General features: G+C 45.2%; 1 protein-coding gene across 3 annotated transcripts in view; it reads right to left on the reverse strand.

The window, feature by feature from the left end:
- LARGE1 (LARGE xylosyl- and glucuronyltransferase 1) overlaps positions 1-23657 on the reverse strand; it is a 365768-nt gene that overhangs the window by 165770 nt on the left and 176341 nt on the right. For all 3 annotated transcript variants that reach the window (XM_038756579.1, XM_038756577.1, XM_038756578.1), the window contains exons 3-4: positions 14557-14858; positions 3031-3113 (exon numbers count right to left, since the gene is read on the reverse strand). In XM_038756579.1, the coding sequence (XP_038612507.1) occupies positions 3031-3113; positions 14557-14858 (385 nt within the window). The remainder of the gene's footprint in view (positions 1-3030; positions 3114-14556; positions 14859-23657) is intronic.

The following is a 23657-nucleotide window of genomic DNA, read 5'->3' on the forward strand; positions in this document are numbered from 1 at the left end:
TTTCCTCAATGAAAGGAAGAAGCAGAGAAGGTAGTCCCACCCTGAGAACCAGTCTGAAAAAAAAAACAACAAAAAGACCTAAAAAACAATTCCCAGTAGAAACCTTTTACGGATTTAACTTCTTGGAATAGACATAATAAGGATGCTCATTTCATCTGAGCGCTTTACGGACGTGAAAAGGATTAGTAGAACTCAAGCAGATTTTGAAAACCTTTTCTGAAGGTAAATTTAACTACAGTAATTAACAAGCAGGCTAAAATGTGGCATCATGCATCATTATCATTATATTGTTAGCATCAGGAAAGGATTTAACTGGAAATACCCTTACAAACCAAGCGTTTGTTAATCCCTGCACTGAGGTGGAGAGTGAGTATCCCTATTTTCTACCTGACTTCCAAGGAAAGGCCTATTGAATAAGCTCCCATGTTTTGTCACTCTCCTTCATTATCAATCAGCATAATAACTTTTAATAACCCAGGCTGATTCCAAGAAAAACTGACAGAGGGCCCAAAGGCACATAGGCAACACATCCTTGTTTTTTTACCTCCTCTCCAATCCTCACTGAGCACTAAACACTGGGCCAGAAAATGCTATTTTAGTCTTATATCTTTCTGGCTACGATAGGATCTGTAAGCACAAATCTAAATCATTATATGGAGGCAAGAATCCTGGAAGTCATAAATGAAACATTCGGCTATGGGGCGGGGCTGGAGTGAGTGATGTTTGCGGGGGTCAGCAGCAGCCCAGGGGGACACCCCATCACACAGAAAAGGGGGGGGCAGGCCTAGGAGAAGCAGCATGGCACAGTGGAGAATCACCGAGTAGCTTAGTGGATAGAGCACAGGTCTGGTGGTAGTTGTTGAATACTTACTATGTGCCAGGCACTGTACTAAGCACTGGGCTAGATTCGAGCAAGTCAATCAAGTCAATCGATCAATCAATCTTATCTATTGAGCACTTACTGTGTGCAGAGCACTGTACTAAGCACTTGGGAAGTACAAGTTGGCAACAAAGAGAGACAGTCCCTACCCAACAGTGAGCTCACAGTCTAAAAGGGGGAGACAGAGAACAAAACCAAACATACTAACAAAATAAAATAAATAGAATAGATATGTACAGGTAAAATAAATAAATAAATAAATAGAGTAATAAATATGTACAAACATATATACATATATACAGGTGCTGTGGGGAAGGGAAGGAGGTAAGATGGGGGGATGGAGAGGGGGACGAGGGGGAGAGAGGGGGATGAGGGGGTGCAAGTCGTGTTAGACACAGTCCCTGTCCCATGTGGGGCTACCTGTCTCAATCCCCATTTTACAGATGAGGTAACTGAGGCACAGAGAAGTGATGTGACTTGTCCAAGGTCACGCAGCAGACAAGTGGCGGAGCTGGTGTTAGAACTCTCAACCTTTTGACTCACAGTCCCGTGCTCTGTCCACTACGCCATGCTGTTTCCAAAGCTGCTAACAGAGGCCTTACAGAGGACTTACAGAGGACTTCAGCGGGGTGGAAATTCCTGGGTTTCAGCAAGAAGTCCCAGATGAGGGATTGGGGGTTATTCCAGGCCCTAGTTCTAAGATTCTGTTGAACAACTAGTGTTGCTTTTGAAATTCTAAACAAAGTACTGATTATCGATTGTAATTCAAGAGTGCTTCCGAGTGATTGGCTAGATTGCCGCCACAGCGGCGAGGGGCCATTTGACAATCTTTGAAACCTCGGCAACTAGCCCTTTTGGAGCGGGACTGGCTAGCTGAACCCAGATGCTTCTGTGACTTCCAGGGGCTCCAAATGGAGTGATGGGATGGTGTCAGTGGGACCCTGATGTACAGGATGAAGTCCCAAAAGAGTCCTATGATGGCTTTAAATGGCTGTTTTTGAAACTGTGTGCCTGACTTCTGCCTTTAACTCACTGATGCACAAACCAGCATGATCCCTTGGCTCCTCTAACACCAACCTACTCCCTTTTACCTTGATCTTGTCTATCTGGTCGCTGACCAATTGGCCATATCCTGTCTTGGACCTGGAACTCCTTCCCCCTTCACATTTAACAGATTGGCATTCTTCCTATCTTTAAAACCTTACAATAATCACATCGCTCCCAAGAGGCCTTCCCTGACTAGGCCACATTCCCCCTACTTCCTCTTCCTTCTGTGTCACCCTCACACTTGGATTTGCACCATTAATTCACCCCACCGCACTTATGTAGAAATCCTTAATTTATTTTTATGTCTGTCTCTTCTTCTAGACTGTCAGCTCCTTGTGGGCAGGGTGGGCAGTGTACTCTGTTACAATGTACTTTCCCAAATGCTACGTACAGTATTCCGCACACAGTAAGAGCTCTGGTTGGAGTTCCAGAGCTGGGGTGCCGGTCCAAGGCCTGGGAAACCAGTTTGGGAAGTCATGAGCTGTCAAATATTGGTAACATTGAGAGCTGATGCCCTGCGGGCCTGGGACCAGCCTGTGGTTCTGGAAACTGTTTGCCTCCACATCTCCCAGAGATCCACCAGGGCAAGTTGGTCAGCTTTCCCTTGTGAAGCTAGAGAGCCCTGATGGTTAGGACCTTTATCTTCTCAGTCCTCCCCTTCTCTTTTCTTTTCCCTTCCCCCTACAGGGCAAACTCCCTTACTCAGTCCACTCTAGCAAGCTCCCTTCCACAACACTAGTGCTTTCCCCCTTTCAATCTCTTTGTCCCCCTTCTCGCGCCCCCTTCTCCTCTAACTCCCTTCCCTTTAACACTCTCCCCTCAAAGCTCCACCCTCATGCCCCACCCTATGTCTTTGCTCCATCTTTGTCTCCACACTCCAATGGAAGAGTTGGCACCCCTGGTAACTAGCTCCCTGCTAATGCCCACCGCTACTAAGGAAACGGGCTCCCTAATTTTCATTTGAAAATTTATTTTTGGTGGAAAACCCCAAGGTTGAAATATGGCTGTGTATCTGGGCTGTGTAAAGCCCCTCAGCCCCCTACAGATCATCGAGATAATCTAGTCACTCCACCAATTCCTCTGGGCCATAAAATTGCTTTTACCTATGAAACAAGACTGACTTGACCAGGGTGACGACATCCCGACTGGCATTGTAGCCGGCGCAGACGATGGCGACGTGGATCGTCTGGAGGGAGAAAACAAGACAGTGTGTTAAAAAAACAACCACCCATAACCACGGCCCCCACACACAAGTAAACGAACGAGGCCTCACAAGCTCCTCGCTGTTCCTAGAAAAGAAAAATGCTCTTACCTATTGAGGAATTGTTAGAAAACCAGGGGGGCGGTTTGCAGCTGGGGAAGCTGGCTCGCGCCAGTTTTATTAAAACCATTTTAATTAGGTTACAGTACCATCATCATCGGGAAGCCACTGAGGTCTTTCCAAATTACTTTTTATATATGGAAGGATAGCGTTCATTAGCTAAAACAGCCTAGCAGAGAGCCACTTGCCCACATGCCTAGAGCCAGTAACAACTGCTGACAGGTTCTTGGCAGACAGGAAGGCCTGGAGGAAGGTCCAGACAGCGAGGGTTGAGAGACCATAAACGGGGGCTGGGAAGAGGCGGTGGAATCTTTTCTTCCAGGAGACTAAGAAACAGGGAAGATTCTCATCAACTGGAGAACCATTTTCAAAGCCCAGCTAAAATCACATCCCTTCTAGAATGTACGCTTGTCATGGGCTGGGAACGTGTCTGCTAATTCTGGTGTATTGTGCTCTCCCGAGTGCTTAGGACAGTGCTCTGCACAATAAATACCATTGATTAATTCAACAGCCAGTCCCATACCCAAGGCTGCAATAGAGAAGGGAAGGAGCAGAGAATACGGGGCTAAAATTGAACAATGACTGTAATCAAAGCAGTAGCTGTTTAAACCAACAACCTCCACCTAATTCCCCAGAAACATATAGTTGTCCCTCCGTGATCAAAGAACATGTTACTGATGGGGAAATTCACCCCTGAGTACCATGTGGCTAAAACGGCCAGTGGAGGATTGATGGTGTGGATTGCCCTGGGCCCAAACAGCCATGGCCCCTTCCCAGATTCACCTGAGTGAATTCACCTGAATTCACCGGATTCCCACCCCTTTCCCAGCTCACTCCAGTTGCCGGAAGAGGAGCCAGAACTTCAGAATCTCCTGTGGCCATGGGCAACTATTACAGAGTGCACTGGCTGAGCTGTTTGGAAAAAAATTCATTGCATTCCTGGCCCTGTTCTAAGCTCCAGGGAGCTTTACCAAGTAAGGAGGAGAATTGTTTCCCTCATGGGCCTTGCGGCTTGCGAAGACTGGACTGGGTTTTCTAGCCGGTTTCCCCCTCACCGCTGCTTCTGGGATCTAACATCAGACCTACCAGTGTTGTACTCTGTGAGACTTGACAGCTGGACTTCCATTTCTTTGGGGAATGGACAAATCTCCTAAAACTAAGTGACTCTAATACATTTCTCAACAAATGCCAAAGCCGATGTTATCAAAAATCTAAAAAGATCCTGTAGTAAAATGGCTAGAGCATGGGAGTCAGAAGGTCATGGGTTCTAATCCAGGCTCCGCCACATGTCTGCTGTGTGACCTTGAGTAAGTCACTTCACTTCTCTGGGCCTCAGTTGCCTCATCTGGAAAAAGGGGAATAAGTGTGAGCTCTATGTGGGAAAGGGACCGTGTCCAACCTGACTACATTGTGTTTCTTCTAGACTGTGAGCCAGTTGTTGGGTAGGGATTGTCTATCTTTTGCCGAATTGTACTTTCCAAGCGCTTAGTATAGTGTTCTGCAAACAGTAAGTGCTCAATAAATTCGACTGAATGAACAAATATCACAATAATAATATCCTGGACCCTCATAAAAACCATCATTGGAGACAGGTGTATGGTTAGGGTTGGGGGAAGACGAGGGCTGGGGGCTAGAGTCTGAAAGCCTCGCTGTACCTCGGTCTCGCCTGTCCTGCCATCAACCCCTGGCCCACCTCCTTCCCTTCCCTCCACACATCCACCAAGCTAGCTCTCTTCTTCCCTTTAAAGCCCTACTGAGAGCTCACCTCCTCCAGGAGGCCTTCCCAGACTGAGCCCCCTTTTTCCTCTCCTCCTCCCCATCCCCCCCAACCCTACCTCCTCCCCCTCCCCAAGGCACTTGTATACATATTTGTACAGATTTATCACTCTATTTTACTTGTACATATTTACTATTCTATTTATTTTGTTAATGATGTGCATATAGCTTTAATTCTATTTGTTCTGACAATCTTGACACCTGTCTACATGTTTTGTTTTGTTGTCTGTCTGCCCCTTCGAGACTGTGAGCCCGTTGTTGGGTAGGGACCGTCCCTGGTTAGGGACCGTCTCTATATGTTGCCAACTTGTACTTCCCACTGTTGGGTAAGGACCATCTCTATTTGTTGCCAACTTGTACTTCCCAAGCACTTAGTACAGTGCTCTGTACACAGTAAGCACTCAATAAATACGATTGAATGAATGAATGATTGATGAACGGATAAAACTACACCGATTGACCATTAGGAGTTTCTCCCTCTGTATAATCCCAGTGCATAGCACATAGTAAGCACTTAATGAATACCCTAACTATTATTACTGTTATTATTACAATAGGTGCCTCAGGCAACATCTGCCAAGTATTAAGGATGGAGGGGGCCCTGAATGCAGAATGTAATGATTAACCAATGTGACACAGGAGCTCCTAGAATGTCCTAAAAAGCAAGAGAATGACTAAATAGAGAAGCAGTGTGGCCTAATGGATAGATCAAGGGCCTGAAAATCAGAAGGACTTGGGTTCTAATCCTGCCACTACCACTTGTCTGCTGTGTGACCTTGGGCAAGTCACTTCACTTCTCTTTGCCTCCGTTACTTCATCTGGAAAATAGAAATTAAGGCTGTGAGCTCTATGTGGGACAGGGACTGTGTCCAAGCTGATTACACTGGTATTTATCCCAGCATTTAGTACAGCGACTGGCACATAGTATGCCCTTATCAAATACCATTAAATAAAAAAGGAGTGTCAACAGTAGTCGTTACCAGGATTGGGGCAGGGAATGTGCCTACCAACTCTTGTTATATTGTTATATTGTACTCTCCCAAGTGCTTAGTACGGTGTTCTGCACACATGAAGTGCTCAGTGAATACAACTGATTGATAGGATGAGGGGCCCTGTCAGTTAACTACAAAAGGGTTCTTCTGCATACTCTGTAGCTTTCCATAGTTCAAATATTGTCTTGGCTTTAGGGGTAAGGTATTTTTTTTAATGGGCCCATTAAATTCAAGTGCCAGAGTGCACAGTCTGAAACATTTTACATAATTCAACAATGTCTTTAGTTTGATCCAATACACTTGTCTCTAAGGAGAAATTCATTAAAGAGGACAGTATTGACAAGGCACTGCTACTTCTGCAAAGAAGATGACTTCAATCTATTAAACTAGTCAAATCGCCAGCGGGCTTGTTTTTTCCCTAGGAAAAAAAAAACACCCCCAAAACAAAAACAAGCCCTGTGAATTCTTGGTAAGGAAAGCAGGGGTCCTCAGTGGCTTTTCTCTGCGGGAGGAATTCATTCTAGATCTGAGGGGATATTTCCTCAAGAGGGCAGACACAATCTGGGACTTATACACTCCTTGAGCGCAGGGATTATGTACATATCTTATGCACTTTCCCAAGCATTTAGTACAGTGTTTTGCCCAGGGCAGGCATTCAATGAATACCACTGATTGACTGACTGACCAGAGTACAGACCTGGTTGTCTTTTAGGGACCAGTTACTCAAACTGACCTGACGATTGCATCAGCCCATGTAGTCCAATTTGACCCTCCAATCATTCATTGATATTTACTGAGTGCTTACTGTGTGCAGAGCACTGTATTTGGCATTTAGGAGAGTAAAATACTGCACAGTGAGTGGTGTGAAGGATATGAAGGAAGAGGAGAAATAACTTTCATCATTGGAAAACAGTGTGCTCAAACCAACAGGCTCGATCCCAGTTTCTGAACATTTGCTGCTGAGGGTTAAGAGAGAAAAATTAATATAACCCAAGGCAAAAATAGGATTGATTGTGGCATTTGTTAAGCACTTATTATGTGTCAAACACTGTTCTAAGTTCTGGAGAAGGTAGAAGTTAATTACGTCGGGCAGACTCCCTGTCCCTCATGAAGCTCACAGTCTAAGCAGGAGGAAGAAGACTGGAGGTCTCAGCACCATGCAATACTGCCAAAACAGTTTAATAAACTGCCACATTTTATCCTGATCTTGGCCTCATGCAGGTAGAAGTTATTGTGTTTTCCCAAGGGGAAATTGAGGCAAGAAAATCTGTTTTGCCCCGAGTCACAGAGCTGTTCAAGAGCCAAATTAAGGTGTGAATTCTCCATTATACATTCATTCTTGTCTCCTCGTCAACAGCCAAGCTGACCCCAGCCCCCTGGCTGTTCCCAAAATACTTGGGACCCCTGGAGTTAATTGGGAGTGGATAGGTTTTACAGTGTTTGTGCTCTTTTGGGACTGTATCTGTTGGTGACTCCAAGAGAGTGATTCTAGTCTCACCAGTCATCTCCAGAGAGACATATTTTCTCTTGACTGAATATAGAAAATGACAGGGCACAAAGCCAGCAATCACACATAACATGGCTTTCATGCTTCTTGACACTCTCATTGCAGTGCTTCACCATGAAGGGGGGAAAAAGAGGCGCTGAGAGCCTGGGAATGCTAGGACCCTTCTTCAAGGACCTATTCTGTCCACTCCTCTAAATAGTAAACCATATTCCCCACAACTGTAACCCAGTATTTCAACCGGATATTCCCCAGGACTATCATCTAGAATATTATCTGGAGCCAGCCTGCCTGCTGCTTCTCTTTCAGAAGGCTGAAAGGAGTGGGGCCACTGTGGAACATGGAAAATTCAACCTTTCCAAATGTTGGGAACAACACTGTTCTCTGCATAGCCCAGTTCTAATGGGGAAAGTCCAAGAGAGGTGACAAAGAATAAAAACACAGAAGTCTTTTTCTGGGGTGAATAGGGTGTGCCACTGAGGACAGGGAATGTGTCTATCAACTCTGTTATATTGTACTCTCCCGAACACTTACTACAGTGTTCTGAACACAGAAAGCACTCAATAAATACCACTGACTGACTGATGGCTTGCCAGGTTTCACGATATTACTCTATTTATATATTACTCTATTTATTTATTTATTTATTTATTTTGCTTGTACATATCTATCCTATTTATTTTACTTTGTTAGTATGTTTGGTTTTGTTCTCTGTCTCCCCCTTTTAGACTGTGAGCCCACTGTTGGGTAGGGACTGTCTCTACATGTTGCCAATTTGTACTTCCCAAGCGCTTAGTACAGTGCTCTGTACATAGTAAGCGCTCAATAAATACGATTGATGATGATGATGATGATATCATCCTCTTGTTTCCTGCAGGAGCAAAAAGGCCATCATGATATCAAAATGAGTGTCCACCCAAGGCTCTATATCAGCATAGAGCTGACGCTGCTTTTGTGTTTTTATCTGTGCAGTCCAGACCTTACTGTAAGCTCATTGTGGGCAGTGAATGTGCCTGTTTATTGTTACACTGTACTCTCCCAAACGCTTAGTACAGGACTCTGCACTCAGCGCTCAGTGAATATGATTAAATTGAATTGAATTAAATAGAACTGTGGTAAGTGCTCGCAGATTTAAGTCTTGAACAAAATTCTTCTTTGGTCTAGCATCATTTCTGGTCTAGTTTAGGGATCGCGAGAGGCCAGAGGTGATAGTGGATCCAACTAGGCCTGGGACAAGCTGGGAACAGAGTGGCCTATATGTGGCTCTAAATCACAGTAGCCCAACCTCGGTATTACAGGCCTATCCCCAGAATATGGTCTTCAAAAATGTAGGTGCACTGTGAAATGCCACAGTTATCATTATTATCATCATTATTGCTATTAGCTGCTACATCATGGGGCAGTTTCCCAATATATTTACATGCTACAAATTGGGATCCATTCTGGAACCTTTGGAAAAATAGCATGTATTTCCTTTACTTGCAGTATTTTGTAACATTATACAGCAGTAAAGGTTATTTACTTCCAATTGAATTAATTCGAGGCCTAAGCATCACATTATCACAGCATTAACTAAATAAGGAATTATAATGTGACTATTAGTCCTTGCAAGAGGCTGCAGAAGTAGAAGCTGACTGTGGTAGTGAATTTGTAACTTTACTAAGAAATCTGTCCACTTTAGGTTGAATGATGCAATAATAATACTGATGGGATATATTAAGCACTCCTATAATAATAATAAGATGGCATTTATTAAGCACTTACTATGTGCAGAGCACTGTTCTAAGTACTGGGGAGGTTACAAGGTGATCAGGTTGTCCCACGGGGGGCTCACAGTCTTCATCCCCATTTTACAGATAAGGGAATTGAGGTACAGAGAAGAAGTGACTTGCCCAAAGTCACACAGCTGACAATTGGCAGAGCCGGGATTTGAACCCATTCCCTCTGACTCCAAAGCCCGTGCTCTTTCCACTGAGCCACGCTGCTTCTCGTGGCTCTCGTGGCTGCTATATGCCAAGGACTCAATTAACCCCTTGGGTTAAACCAAGAGAATCAGATCTGACACCGTCCTTGACCCACCTGAGGGAGTGGGAGGGAAAAAAGAGATTTTATTCCCATCTTATAGGTGAGGAAACTGAAGAACAGAGCAGTTAAGGGAGTTTCCCAAGGCTGGCAAATGGATGAGCCAGGACTAGAACTTGGGTATCTTGACTCTTAGTTCAGTGATCTTTCCACTAGACCTCGCTGTCTCCCACCAACAGCCTTATTTTTTTCTTCACAAAGCACACTGTAGCCTGTTAAGTCGTTTGAACATCTCGGCGCACCTTTGAACTCTTCTCTATAACAGGGTTGTCTTGTTCAATCATTTTTACAGGTTCATCTGCTTTCTTGAAATTGGATGCAAGACTTTTAAATCCAAAAACCTTAGCTGGTGATGGAGCTAAGATTAGAAACTTAATGGCAATCACAACAACCTCCTCTTCTATAGCAGGGCAGCGGGGCTTTCTCCCCTTCACCTGAACGCAACATAGGATTGGGGCAGGTTTGAAGGGGCAGAGATTTTAGGTGAATTTAATCTGTCTCTTCTGCTTGGCCAGGAGTACAGTCTTCTAGACTGTAAGCTCATTGTGGGCAGGAAATATGTCTGTTTAATGTTGTAGTGTACTCTCCCAAGCGCTTAATACAGCACTCTGCATATGGTAAGCACTCAATAAATATGACTGAATGAATGGATGATTTGGGGCTGCTTTTGGTTGAAGAGGAGGAGTTGGCTGCCAGTCTGGAGAACAGTTGGGGAGGTGGGGAGGGAAGAAAATCCCTTGCAGTGATTGGATGTAAGATCGGGTGGGGCTTCAGACCTTGGGCTAAACCAGTCATTAATGCTGGATATTTTATGCAGTTTGAACTATCAGAACCAAGGGTATGCCTGCATCAAAGATTGTCAGTCCGTGGTTTGGTTCTTGGAGATTTTGTTAAAGTCTCCTCCCAAATTCTAGCTTTTCACCTCCCCTATGGCATCCCAATACCACTAAGGCTCCAGGCAATATTTTTCTTAACTTTCCAATCGTGTTAAAGAGCACTTACAAATAGGCGCTTGGTTTCCACTCCCAGCTCTGCCACTTGACTGCTGTGTGACCTTGGGGAAGTCACAGCTTCTCTGCGGCTCAGTTTCCTCATATAAAATAATGGGGGTGAAACGCCTTTTGTCCCTCCTACTTAGACTGTGAGCCCCCCTGGGGAAAGACTGTGTCTAACTTTATTATCTTATATTTATAGAGAAGCGGCATGGTCTGGTGATAGAGCACGGGCCTGGGCTACTTGTCTGCTGTGTGATCTTGGGCAAGTCACTTCACTTCTCTGTGCCTAAGTTACCTGGCCTGTAAAACAGGGTTTAAGCTTGTGAGCCCCAGGAGGGGCATGGACTGTGTCCAACCTGGATACCTTGCACCTACCCTAGCGCTTAGTACAGTGTCTCTCATATGGATAACACATATCATAAATATATATGGCATATATAAATTTGTCCCACCAATCAGTACCAGGTTTGGTACATAGCAAGTGCTTAACAAACACAACAGTTGCTGTCATTAACAGATGCCAGATTACACTTCATATTGTTCTGGCCAATGAGATGTTTTCCAGGCCTCTTTCTTCACAGCCATGAAAAATTGTACTTAGGGGGGTGATTTCTAGCAGAGCCCATCAGTTTGCACCCAGTAGAGAACCTATAAGAAAAATAAATACCGTATATCTCCATTCTTGTGCACAAAGAAATGCTAAAACAAAAACAATAATGCTAGTTTACACCAGCAATGGGGGATGAGGAGACTGCAGGCAAATTCACGACTGCTATTGAATTGCTCTGTGAATTCCACGAAGAAGAAAAAAATAAAAGCTATTTTGTTATCAAAACCCTATTTGGTTAGGGACATGGGAGGCTCAGTGAGAGTTTTCGTGTTCTTTAAAAGCATTGCCTCTGGCAAAATGCTAAACCCCACTGAGCAAACAAATTTATTGGTAAGAGATATTATAATCTTGAAGGCAATTTTAAACCAACTAGACTCTTTTTTTTCAGAAGCTAAATCCTTGCTCAGGCTAACCCACCCTTCCCTGGGTCTAGGACGATGGCAAAGATAGCAATGAAGAGGAGGAGACCACCTCCTAATCTTTGTCCCATTTCATGGAGGCACAGAAAGGCCTCAAATGCCAGAGGCAGGATCTGGAAGAACCCCCAAAATGCCTGAAGTCCTGAAGCTTAAATCCCTGACCCCTGTGTGCCGTTGACTCCCCTCTGCTGCTGCCAGTATCAATCAATGCTATTTATTGAGCACTTGCTGTGTGTAGAGCACTGTACTAAGCACTTGGAAGAGCACAATTTGCAAAGATGAGACACATTTCCTGCTCACAAGGAGCTAACAGTCTAAAAGAAGATGAGACATTAATATAAATGATGGATATGAACGTAAGTGTTATGGAGCTCAGGGTGCAATGACTAGCAGGTGCTTAAAGGAGATAGTATCTGTACATGTTGGCAGAAGTTTCCATGAACTTTCAAAGGGGACTAATTCAATTCTTCTGCAACTTTCTACGAGTCCTCCTGAAAATCTAGCACTGCTTATATATTTCCAAAGATTCATTACATTTATCAACTGAGCTACGAGCAACCTTTTTCTAAAGAGATTAGCCTGTTGGAGCTTGTGGGCAGGGAATGAATGTATCTATTTATTGTCATATTGTACTCTCCCAAGCACTTAATACAGTGTTTTGCACACAGTAAGTACCCAATAAGTACGACTGAATGAATGAATAAATACTTGGAGTCAGTCCACCCATCTGGCAGTATTTCCAAAAGCCCTCCGACAGCCTCGACCAACAGCAAGCGCAAAACCTGCCGTTCTCCAAAAGACTTGGCACTTCACAGACAAAACAGGGAACAAGCACCATTCCCCACCAATTCCTGGCAAACCACCATCCCCACTCCAGGTTAGACTGACACAAGGAACAATTCTTCCACAGACTCTCAGAATCCTGCATTGTATGTGGACGAGAAAGGTCTGGAGGCACAAATGGCTCACCCTGCAGCTGGGCAGCAGCGTTTAAATCAGAGCAGGTCTCTGACCCGAGACCCCTTTCACTCCGTGTGGACTACATCCTTAGCTGGCAATAAGGAAGCTTGGGAGTGCGGTGCCCTTCTTGTTCAAAAATCAATTCAGGGCAGTTTGACAGAGGGCGGAGAATTCAGACTGCCCAATGTTCCATGCAGAGTTTGGCAACCCCATTATTTCAAAAGTCAAACCACGTCATTGCTACTGAGCTATTCTGCTGCTTCTGCCTCCTGGCCAAAGCTCTGCCACTCCGGATAAGGTCGACGGGGGAACAAATCCCGTGGCTCGAACTCTCCAGGAACAGGAGGTAGAGAGCAATCTCTGGAGAGGGCCTGCTGCACTAGAATTCATCAACCCTAGGGTTCTGACAAGCTCTTCCCTGTGTTGACTCAGTGGGCACCACGCTCCACTTGCCTCTTCCCTCAGGCCTTTAGCTGAATTTTTTTTTAATGGTATTTGTTAAGCACTTACTATGCTCTAAGTGCTGGGGAAGACACAAAGGAATCCAGCTGGACACAGCCCCTGACCCACATGGGGCTCACAGCCTTAGTTCCCATTTTGCAGTTGAGATAACTGAGGTGCAGAGAAGTTAATGGACCTGGGATTAGATTCCAGGCCCTTCTGATGCCCAAGCCCGTGGTTTAACCACTAGGCCACGCCGCTTCTCTGTGGGATGTGAAATGTGATGGGGTGGCCACAGATTTTTCATCTGGTGCATCTACCCTCCTCCCATGGGTCTGAATGAAGTTTTTAATTCACTGAAAATGCCCACTTTGCCCATTGATCCAGAGATGCCTTGGGACAGATCGTGAAACAAAACTATGAAGTGAAGAGGCCAGAAATCCCGCCTGACCCTCCATGGCACCCTGTAACTAGGATGGGTTGGAAGATGGATCAAAGGAGCGACATCCTAATGAGGAAATAGCCAATCTCTGAGGACTCCTCGGTACAATATTCAATCAGTGGCATTTACTGAGTACTTACAACGTGCAGAGCACTATACTAAGTGCTTGGGGGAGTAACAATACAACAGAATTAGCAGAAACATTCTTCTTTCTTTATTCTTTATTGTATTTATTCAGCGCTTTACTATGTGCCAGGCACTGTACTAAGTGCTGGGGAAGATACAAGCTGATCACGTTGGACGTAATCCATGTCGCATATGGGGTTCCACAGTATTATTTTACAGATGAGGGAACTGAGGCCCAGAGAAGGGAAGTGACTTGCCCAAGTCAAAGAGCAGACAAGTGGCAGTCAGGATTTGAACCCAGATCTTTCTGACTCCCAGGTCTGTGCTCTATCCCAGAGCAACCTTCCAGTCAATCAATCAATCAATCATCATCAATCACATTTATTGAGCGCTTACTGTGTGCAGAGCACTGTACTAAGCACTTGGGAAGTACAAGTTGGCAACATATAGAGACAGTCCCTACCCAACAGTGGGCTCACAGTCTAAAAAGGGGATTGTCTAAAAGACAGTCCACAATATACAGTAATTTGTACTTCCCAAGCGCTTAGTACAGTGCTCTGCACACAGTAAGTGCTCAGTAATAATAATAATAATGTTGGCATTTATTAAGCACTTACCATGAGCAAAGCACTGTTCTAAGCGCTGGGGGGCTACAAAGTTATCAGGTTGTCCCAGGGGGGGCTCACAATCTTAATCCCCATTTTGCAGATGAGGTAACTGAGGCTCAGAGAAGTTAAGTGACTTGCCCAAGGTTACACAGCAGACATGTGGCGGAGCCGGGATTCAAACCCATGACCCCTGACTCCAAAGCCCAGGCTCTTTCCACCGAGCCACGCTGCTTCTCTAAAGCAGTAAATACGATTGAATGAATGAATGGATACATTTTTTTTTTTAAAGGATGAAGGGTTCAGAAGTCCAACACCACGGGAAATAAAGCATTGGAGCAACAGTGTTTTTTTACCTCACACTTCTCCACCGCTGGCTGCTGCCCACACTCGGAACTGTTCCCGGCTACGATGCCAGCCCGCAGGTTCTCGCTGTCCCCGGTCCCCTCCTCCATCGAGTAGGTCTTGGAGTGGTTGCCACGGCGATGGGTCGGACCGCCATGCTGCGCCAGGCTGAGCTGCCTGCGCAGGGCCCTGTTCTCCTCCTCCACTTCCCGCACCCGCACTTCCAGGTTCTCGCGCTCCTTCTGGCTGGAAGCTGTGTAACGCGGGCTGTTGGGTTGGGACTCCATCGGGGACAGGGACACTGGCTTTCCATCTGTGGGACGGGAGGAGGGAGGAAGCGGAAAACAAAAACACGCACACAATCAGCCTCCAGAACAGAGAGGTGCATTTTGCCAATGATCTTTAGTTGGACTTAATTAACTGATTGTGGAATTTGTTAAGCACTTACTATGTGCCAAGAACCATTCTAAGTGCGAGGGCAGATGCAACGTAATCAGGTCCAACACAGCCCCTGCCTCATATGAGGCTCACAGTCTTGATCCTCATTTTACAGACGGGGTGACTGAGGCACGGAGAAGGGAACTGACTTTCCCAAGGTCTCAGAGACAAGTGGTGGAGCCGGGATTAACTGTGGTATTTAATAATGATGGCACTTGTTAAGCACTTACTATGTGCAAAGCACTGTTCTAAGCGCTGGGGGGGGATACAAGGTGATCAAGTTGTCCCACATGGGGCTCACAGTCTTAATCCCCATTTTACAGATGAGGGAACCGAGGCTCAGAGAAGTTAAGTAGGGACTGTCTCTATATGTTGCCAACTTGTACTTCCCAAGTGCTTAGTACAGTGCTCTGCACACAGTAAGCGCTCAATAAATACGATTGATTGATTAAATGACTTGACCAAGGTCACACAGCAGACCTGTGGCGGAGCCGGGATTCGAACCCATGACCTCTGACTCCAAAGCCCATGCTCTTTCCGCTGAGCCATGCTGTACTTACTATGTGCCAAGCACTGTACTAAGCACTGAGGTGGATAAAAGCAAATCGGGTCCCTGTCCCTAGTAGGCTCCATTGCCTCAATCCTCATTTTACAGATGAGGTAACTGAGGCATAGAGAAGTGAAGTGACTTTCCCAAGGTCCCACAGCAGACAAGTGACTGATCCGGAATTAGAACCCAGGTCCCTCTGATTCCAAGGCCTGTGCTCTATCCACTAGGCCACGCTGCTTCTTATCTGCTGCTGAAAGTAGATGGAACCCGAGCCAAAAAAAAATATGTCCAGACTGAAAACGGAGATGAGCAGAGAACAGAAGGCTTTACTACAGTGGTAAAAATGGACATAATGTTCAAGTAAATTGTCACAAAATAATATTCCATGGTTAAATCCATTCTTCTCTCACCTGCTCTACATTTGAAATGTGGCTGAACCATATCGATGGGCCCCTTTATGCTTAATTTTTTTTAAAAAAACCCACCATCTCTGCCACTTGCCTGCTGGGTGACCTTGGGCAAGTCACTTAATGTCTCTGTGCCTCAGTTTCCTCAGCTGTAAAATGGGGATTAAGACTCTGGGCCCCATGTGAGACAGGGACTGTGTCTACCCAGATTATCTTCTATCTACCCCAGTACTTAGTAAAGTCCCTGGCACAGAGAAAATCCTTAACAAATATTATTATTATTATTGTTATTATCAGGTTTGAGAGGGGGAAGAAGATGGGAGGCCTGGGATCCCTGGGAGCGAAGAATGAAAGACCTAGAATAGTGGGAGCCATTGAGACAGGAGAAATAATGTAGCTGAGTGGGAGAAAGGGCAGAGTAACAGCACCCAGAATGAATTTGAAGTAGCCAAAGTCAGCCTGGATCCTGGATTTCCAAAAATAGTGTTTTATGGATGAGCACAGGAGCAGAGGAATGTATCTTGGAGTTGGCTCAGGGCTGGAGATTGAGGGGTACAGGATCATCAAATTTGGCAGAAAAGGTGTAGTGGAGATCTTGGATTTGTGCATCAGGAGAGGGGAGATTGGATGGGGAGTCCAAATGGGGTAATGATGGCCTGGAAAATGTCTAGACTGTAGTCTTTCTTTGGGGGAGAGAACATCTTGGTAGGGAGGGAGGGGATTGGAAGAGATGGAGGACGAGGATGTGAACAGAGAGGGTAGTGATTAAGAGGTTAGAGATGGTTCAAAAATGAGTGACGAGGAGAAACAGTTGGTGAGTGTGCGAGAAGGGGTGGAGGAGGTGGTCGGCTGAGTTGAGGGGTGAGAGGAAGAGGATAACTGGGGTTACATGGCGGTGTAGGGAAAGAGAAGGAAAAATAATGATTATGGTATTTGTTAAGCACTTACTATGTACCAAGCACTGTTTTAAGCACTGGGGTACATACAAGGTAATCAGGTTGTCCCACGTGGGGCTCATGGTCTTAATCCCCATTTTACAGATCATCATCATCATCAATCGTATTTATTGAGCGCTTACTGTGTGCAGAGCACTGTACCAAGCGCTTGGGAAGTACACGTTGGCAACATATAGAGACAGTCCCTACCCAACAGTGGGCTCACAGTCTAAAAGGGGGAGACAGAGAACAAAACCAAACATACTATCAATGAGGTAACTGAGGCTCAGAGAGGTTAAGTGAGTTGCCCAAGGTCACACAGCAGACAAGTGGCGGAGCCAGGAGAACAGTGCTTGACACATAGTAAGTGCTTAACAAATACCATCATTATTATTATTAGAACCCACATCCTCTGATTCCCAAGCCCGTGCTCTTGCCACTAGGCCATGCTGCTTCTTGGAAGGTGACCCTGGGACGATGATGGGTACGTGCAACTGCAGATCTTCAGGCATTTGGGAAAACCTGCCTCCCACTTCCTCCTTCAGCCTGGGGAGGAGATGTTCTTTGGGTATATCCATTCCAAATGGAGGATGATTAATCAAGCAGTGTCAGGAACTTGAAATCTTTCTTTGTAATGGTAATGACTGTTTAAAAAAATTCAAAGGAATCTAGGAGGAGCAAAGGGACATCTGTGGCAGGGAGAAAAGTGACAACTATAATAGATACAGAGCAGGGGGGGACAATTCAGAGCATCTTTTCACCTCCTGGGCTATTCCTACCATTGCCTTTTCATTACCTATTCTCTATTCAGAAATGCACAGTCAATTTTTTATGTATATAGGGCATCTTACTATCACACTCTGAATGTGATGATCTTAAGTTCAGCCCACATTTAGTTTAAAATGTCAAACAAGCCATTATTCAAAATCCTAGGTGGAAACAACCTCCCTTCTCCCTCCAACCGGCCCCCAGAACCCTCCAGGAACATGACTTTATCATCATAAGCAAATCTTGGAAACCACTCGAGATGAATGTTCTGAATTAAGAATCAAAACATCTCGGGATTGAGAACAAAAAGGGTAAATTGAAAATCAACTTCCGTGCGGTCTAGTGACAGAGATGAGGGACTTGTCAACCACACCGCCCTGAATGCTGATCTGAATCTGTTCATGTTCATTTGCATATCTTTGGATCTCTCAGGAATTTTGAAATTCAACCGAATGTGAAAGCAGCTAAGAGATAAGGGGAGAAATCCATGAACCAAGGGGCAGGTCTGCCCCTAGGCAGGGAGCTGGGCTGGGCATTGCTTCCAGGAGGGGCATGAAGGAGTAGGATGACCAGAAAATACAGGGTCCAAAGCGGGACGGGAGTGTGCCCTCCAAGATGAGAGATCTTGAGGTTCCCAGGGTCCCACAATCAGCTTTAAGAGCTGATTGAGCTCTCTCCCTCCTACCTTCCCTCTCTGATCTCTTACTATAACCCAGCCCGCACACTTTGCTCCTCTAACTACCTAATATACCTTTTTTTAAGAAAAGTGGTATTTGTTAAGCACTTACTATGTGCCAGGCATTGTTCTATGCTGTGGGGTAGATACAAGGTAATCAGATTGGACACAGTCCACGTCCCACATCCCCAGGACTACCTGGCATATAGTAAGTGCTTAATAAATACCACAATTATTATTATTATTGTTATTACTGCTTCTCCCAGAATGCCAAACTTCCAACAAGGGAGCAACTTTTGGCAGATCTCAATGTGGCTGACGTTAGTGATCCCCACTATTGCAGTTCTTAACGGGAGGATGGGCTTCCATAGGGGAACGCCTCCATGCACTGAAATGTTTTTTGGGGAAGTTCACATTCTCATCTGCATCTGGGGTAAGTTCAATACCCATGTCCTGGCCCTGGGCACGTCCCCACATGTAAGGGGGATTATCTGCTGAGCTCTGGCAGGGATCCTCCAGAGAAGAATCTCCATTTTACAGATGAGGTAACTGAAGCCCAGAAAAGCTAAGTGCCTTGCCCAAAGTCACCCAACAGACAAGTGGTGGGGCTGGAATTAGAACTCAGGTCCCACATGGGGGCTCACAGCCTTAATCCAAACTTTACAGATGTGGCAACTGAGGCACAGAAAAGTCAAGTGACTAGCTCGGCGTCACACTGCAGACAAGTGGTGGAGCCAAGATTAGAACCCAGGTCTTTCCAACTCCCAGGCCCGTGCTCTATTCACTAGGTTACCCCGCTTCTACTTCTCAAGAGGGACATGGCAGTGTTTCTTTGACTCCTCACTAAGACTTTAAGACTCCAGCGCATAGAACAGTGCTTTGCACATAGTAAGCGCTTAATAAATGCCATTATTATTATTATTATTTAAGTCACAAATGAAGCACTCCTTAGGTCAAAACGGCAGCATCCTTTGACAGAGCAAAACTCCAGATTTTGAAATGACTTTCTGCCCTAAGAAGTGGCATAGGTGCTGATGGCTATAGAAGCAAAGTAACTTCAAAAGAAAAATCAAAAAGGAACAGCAGAGAAATAGCCAACCAGTTCTTCCTACTAAACAGGATCCATTTCAATCCCTGCTGAGGACCTTCAAGGGATGCCCATTCACTCACTGTGCATTACTAAGGCTGGTCTTTGAGAAAGGAAGAGAGGAGATGAGATAAAGGAAAAGAAATGCAGCAGTACAAGTGGATAATTATGCCTTCATCTCTGCTTGCATCCATCTTTTCTTAACCTGGGGGCAAGGAATGCACCCAATATCACTAGGAGTACCTGCAAGGAATAACTAGTCAAAATGCTGGGAACCGAACCACACCATTCAATAATTATAATAATAATGGCACTTATTAAGTGATTACTATGTGCCAAGCACTGTTATAAGCACTGGGGAGGTTACAATGTGATCAGATTGTCCCATGGGGGATGCACAGTCTTCATCCCCATTTTTAAAGATGAGGGAACTGAGGCACAGAGATGTGAAGTGACTTGCTCCGAGTCACAAAGCTGACAAGTAGCAGAGTCGGAATTTGAACCCACTACTTCACATCAACAACAATAATAATTGTGGAATTTGTCACTCTGCACCAACCACTTTACTAAACCTGGGGGTGGTCTCAATATAGGCAAATTGGACAGAGTCCCCGGCTCCCACGGGGGCTCACAGTTTGAGGGGGGAGGGGCAATGGCTATTACTTTTAGATGAGAAAACTGAGGCCCGATCAAGAGACTCACCCACCATCATAAAAACACACAAGTGGCGGAGCCGGGATTGGAACCCAGGGCTCTTAGCTCTCAGGCCCATGCTCTTTCCACTAGGACATGCTATCCCTGGCCAGACAGGCACACCTTGCCAACAGACACTTCAAAGGATTTTCCGAAACCAAAGCTCGTTCCATTTGAGAAGTCTGCATCATTCACCTAGTGGATCACCCTCCCCTTTGCTCCCTATCAACGACCCAAAGCCCAGATGATGGCTCTATCTCCTCCTTTTCTTCCTCCTCTTCTCCAGTCAAGCTAAGATGAATAATACGGGGAGCAACATTATTGCCCATGTTCTATGTCTCTTTCGGTGGTGGCTTTTTACAGTGTATTTTATTTCCCATGCTCGTCAACTCCTTCTCATCCCTCTGTTTTACATTATTGTTGACTTCCACCAAGATAAAGCTGCTTCCTATAAAATGACGCCCTCCCTCCCCCCGCCACTCAATCACTAATCAATTTGAGGATGGTGCATCATTGGCATTGTTGTGTTTCATCACTCTGAAAGCATCGAGAAGGGCTTTTCCTCCAGCTTGGGGGCATTACTCAAATGATTAATTGCAGGGAGGGAGGGAGAGGAAAAGGGGTGGAGGGAGGAGTTGGAAAACATGGGATGGAGAAGAGAGGAAGGAGGGAAAAGGAAAGGGGGAGAAGGCAGATGAGTGAGGATGAGGGAGGGAGAGGAAAAGACAGAGAGAGCCAGAGATGGGGAGAAGAAGAGGAGGAGGCAGGTAGGTGGGGAGGAGGGAGGCAAGAAGAGGAGAGGTGTAAGAAGCACCCGGTGGAGAAAGTTAAAGAGAAAGAACACAATGAAGAAACAGAGAGAAAGCAGAAGGGGGACACGAGAGAGGAAAAGAGGATGGACCTGAATACAAAGGAGAAACCATCCATTTATGGACAAATGTTTTTGTAGTTAGCAGCAGTTGGAGATCAAAATAAAAACACATGTGACAGTCACCAATGGTATCCTAGATCATTAAGAATACCAAAATAATGTCCCGAATACATCAGTAGCCCATTCAATAGCATTCCTTTCCGTTAACTGTCAAACACCTACATAAATGTTAACAATCCCAGCTCAACTGCAAATTAAAAACAAGAGATGACAAGTGATAGCCTGCCTTGCAGATTTCTTGGCCTAAATAAAAACCCCTCCTTTTCCTTTACCTCCTTGCTCCAAACTTGCAAGCCCAATTTCACAGGCTGGCTCAATTAATGTCTCATAAATGGAATATGCCAGCATGTGTGTGTGTTGAGAGTGAGAGTGAGTGAGTGTGTGTGTTTGTGTGTGTGTGTAACTTTATCTCTCCCCATTTCCTGGAAGCACGGCTGAAGTGAAAAATGAGGTTTTATCGGGACAGGTGTGGGAGAATATAAGATTTTATCAGGAGCTCAGCCTGACTAAGATAACATAATCAGGAGGGGAGCTTGGCAAGGATAACACAATACTGATAGCAAGAGAGACCACTGGGTAAAATCATGTGCTAATACCTATTAAGCTCCAAATCAGCCATCTGTGCTCAGCGAATTGTTATTTTCTTTAAGCGTCACTCTTGGGAAGATGCTGATTTTTGTGGTAAGCCTTGGTTCTGATAACACTTTAAGCAGGGTAGAGGAGAAAACAAGGAACACTTCATCTCTAAGTGAGGCCCACATTTTATGTTCCCTGTTTACCTCAACTGGAACACTTGTGTCCACTGCCCTGATACCCCGAGAAATTGAAATTCTCCACTATCCTTTGAATAGTTTTGGCCCTCATGAATCCTGAAACCAACTTCCATTTCTCTGCCTCTCTTCAACAGGCCTTTTCCAGGAGAGATTCTTGGAACCAGACAACGCAGTGGAGCTTCCAACACAACACGCTTCTTAACCCTACATTCTTAAAGAGAAGCAGTGTGACCTAGTGGATAGAGCACGGGCCTGCGAGTCAGAACCACGGTGGTTCTAATTCCAGCTATGCCATTTATCGGATGTGTGACCTTGGGCAAGTCATTTAACTTCTCTGGGCCTCAATTACCTCATCTGAAAAATGGGGATTAAGAATCTGAGCCTCAGAAGTGACACGGATTGTGTCCAACCTGATTACTTTGTATCTATCCCAACCTTAGTTCATTACCTGATGATGATGATGGCATTTGTTAAACGCTTACTATGTGCAAAGCACTGTTCTAAGCGCTGGGGGGGAAACAGTGTGATCAAGTTGTCCCATGTGGGGCTCACAGTCTTAATCCCCATTTTTACAGATGAGGTAACTGAGGCTTGTTACACTGTAAGCGTTAAACAAATACCATAAAAGAACAATGAAAAAATGGCAGCTGTCCTTTGTATTAGCGGATGAGAGACTCGTGCTGGTCAGACCCTATTCATGTATGACTTTGTGCCTGGATGTCATTGTTGCTTCTCCTTTTGAAGACAAATCAGGCTTATATGAGAAGTCTCGAGTGTTTCCTTGACCATCACCTCATCAAACTCCGGACTGGTATCAGTCAAACAATGATACTTATTGAGCGCTTACTGTGTTCAGAGCAGTTTACTAAGTACTTGGGAGAGCATTATATAACAGAGTTGGTAGGTATGTTTCTTGTTCTCAGTGGAACAACATAGCCCACATGTCAAAACAAAATAGAATTCTAGCCATCGTAAAGGCTCACTGCTATCCTTCTGGAGAATGTGCACACATAAAAGGAGCTCACCAATATTTGAGCAAATGCTGCCAAAGCAGTGATATACCGCTTCCCTCCTTTCTCTCTCATTCCCAGTCCAGACTGAAAATCTCCAATTCTCAATCATATTCACTGAGCACTTACTGTGTGCATGGCACTGCACTAAGCACTTGGGAAAGTACAACAGAGTGGGTAGACATTCCCTGTCCATGACGAGCTTACAGACTAGAAGGGGAGACAGACAATAATTTAAGTAAATATATTACGGATACGTACCTAAGTGCTGTGGGGCTGGGGACAGGGTTAGTGAATAGAGGGAGAATGTCAGGGGATGCAGAAAGGAGTAGGAAAAGAGGAAATGAGGGCTTATTCAGGGAAGGCCTCTTGGAGGAGATGTGCCTTCAATAAGACTTTGAAGGTGGGGAGAGTCATTGTCTGTTAGATATGAAAAGGGAGGGTGTTCCAGGCCAGAGGATGTGGGCGAGAGGTTGGTGGTGCTTATTACAGTGCTCTGCACACAGTAAGCGCTCAATAAATACGATTGAATGAATGGTGAAATAGAGGAGATCAAGGTACTGTGAGATGGTACAGGCATAATGGAGGGTAGAGACTTGTCAATCAATCAGTGGTATTTATTGAGCACTAAGTGTGTGCAGTGCACTCTACTAAGCCCTTGAGAGCTTTCAGTATAACAGAGTTGGCAACTTATTCCCTGTACCTGAAGGAATTTTCTTTGGGTAGGGGCGGAGAGCTAAAATGCCTACGAAGGGAACAGCTTCAGTGGCCTAGCTCTGCTTTAGCCACTGAGTGCAACTGTGTTGCCCTCAGAAGAGAAAATGCAGGTGAGCAGTGCCCAGTA

This window comes from Tachyglossus aculeatus, chromosome 14, assembly GCF_015852505.1.
Source record: "Tachyglossus aculeatus isolate mTacAcu1 chromosome 14, mTacAcu1.pri, whole genome shotgun sequence".
NCBI lineage: Eukaryota > Metazoa > Chordata > Mammalia > Monotremata > Tachyglossidae > Tachyglossus > Tachyglossus aculeatus.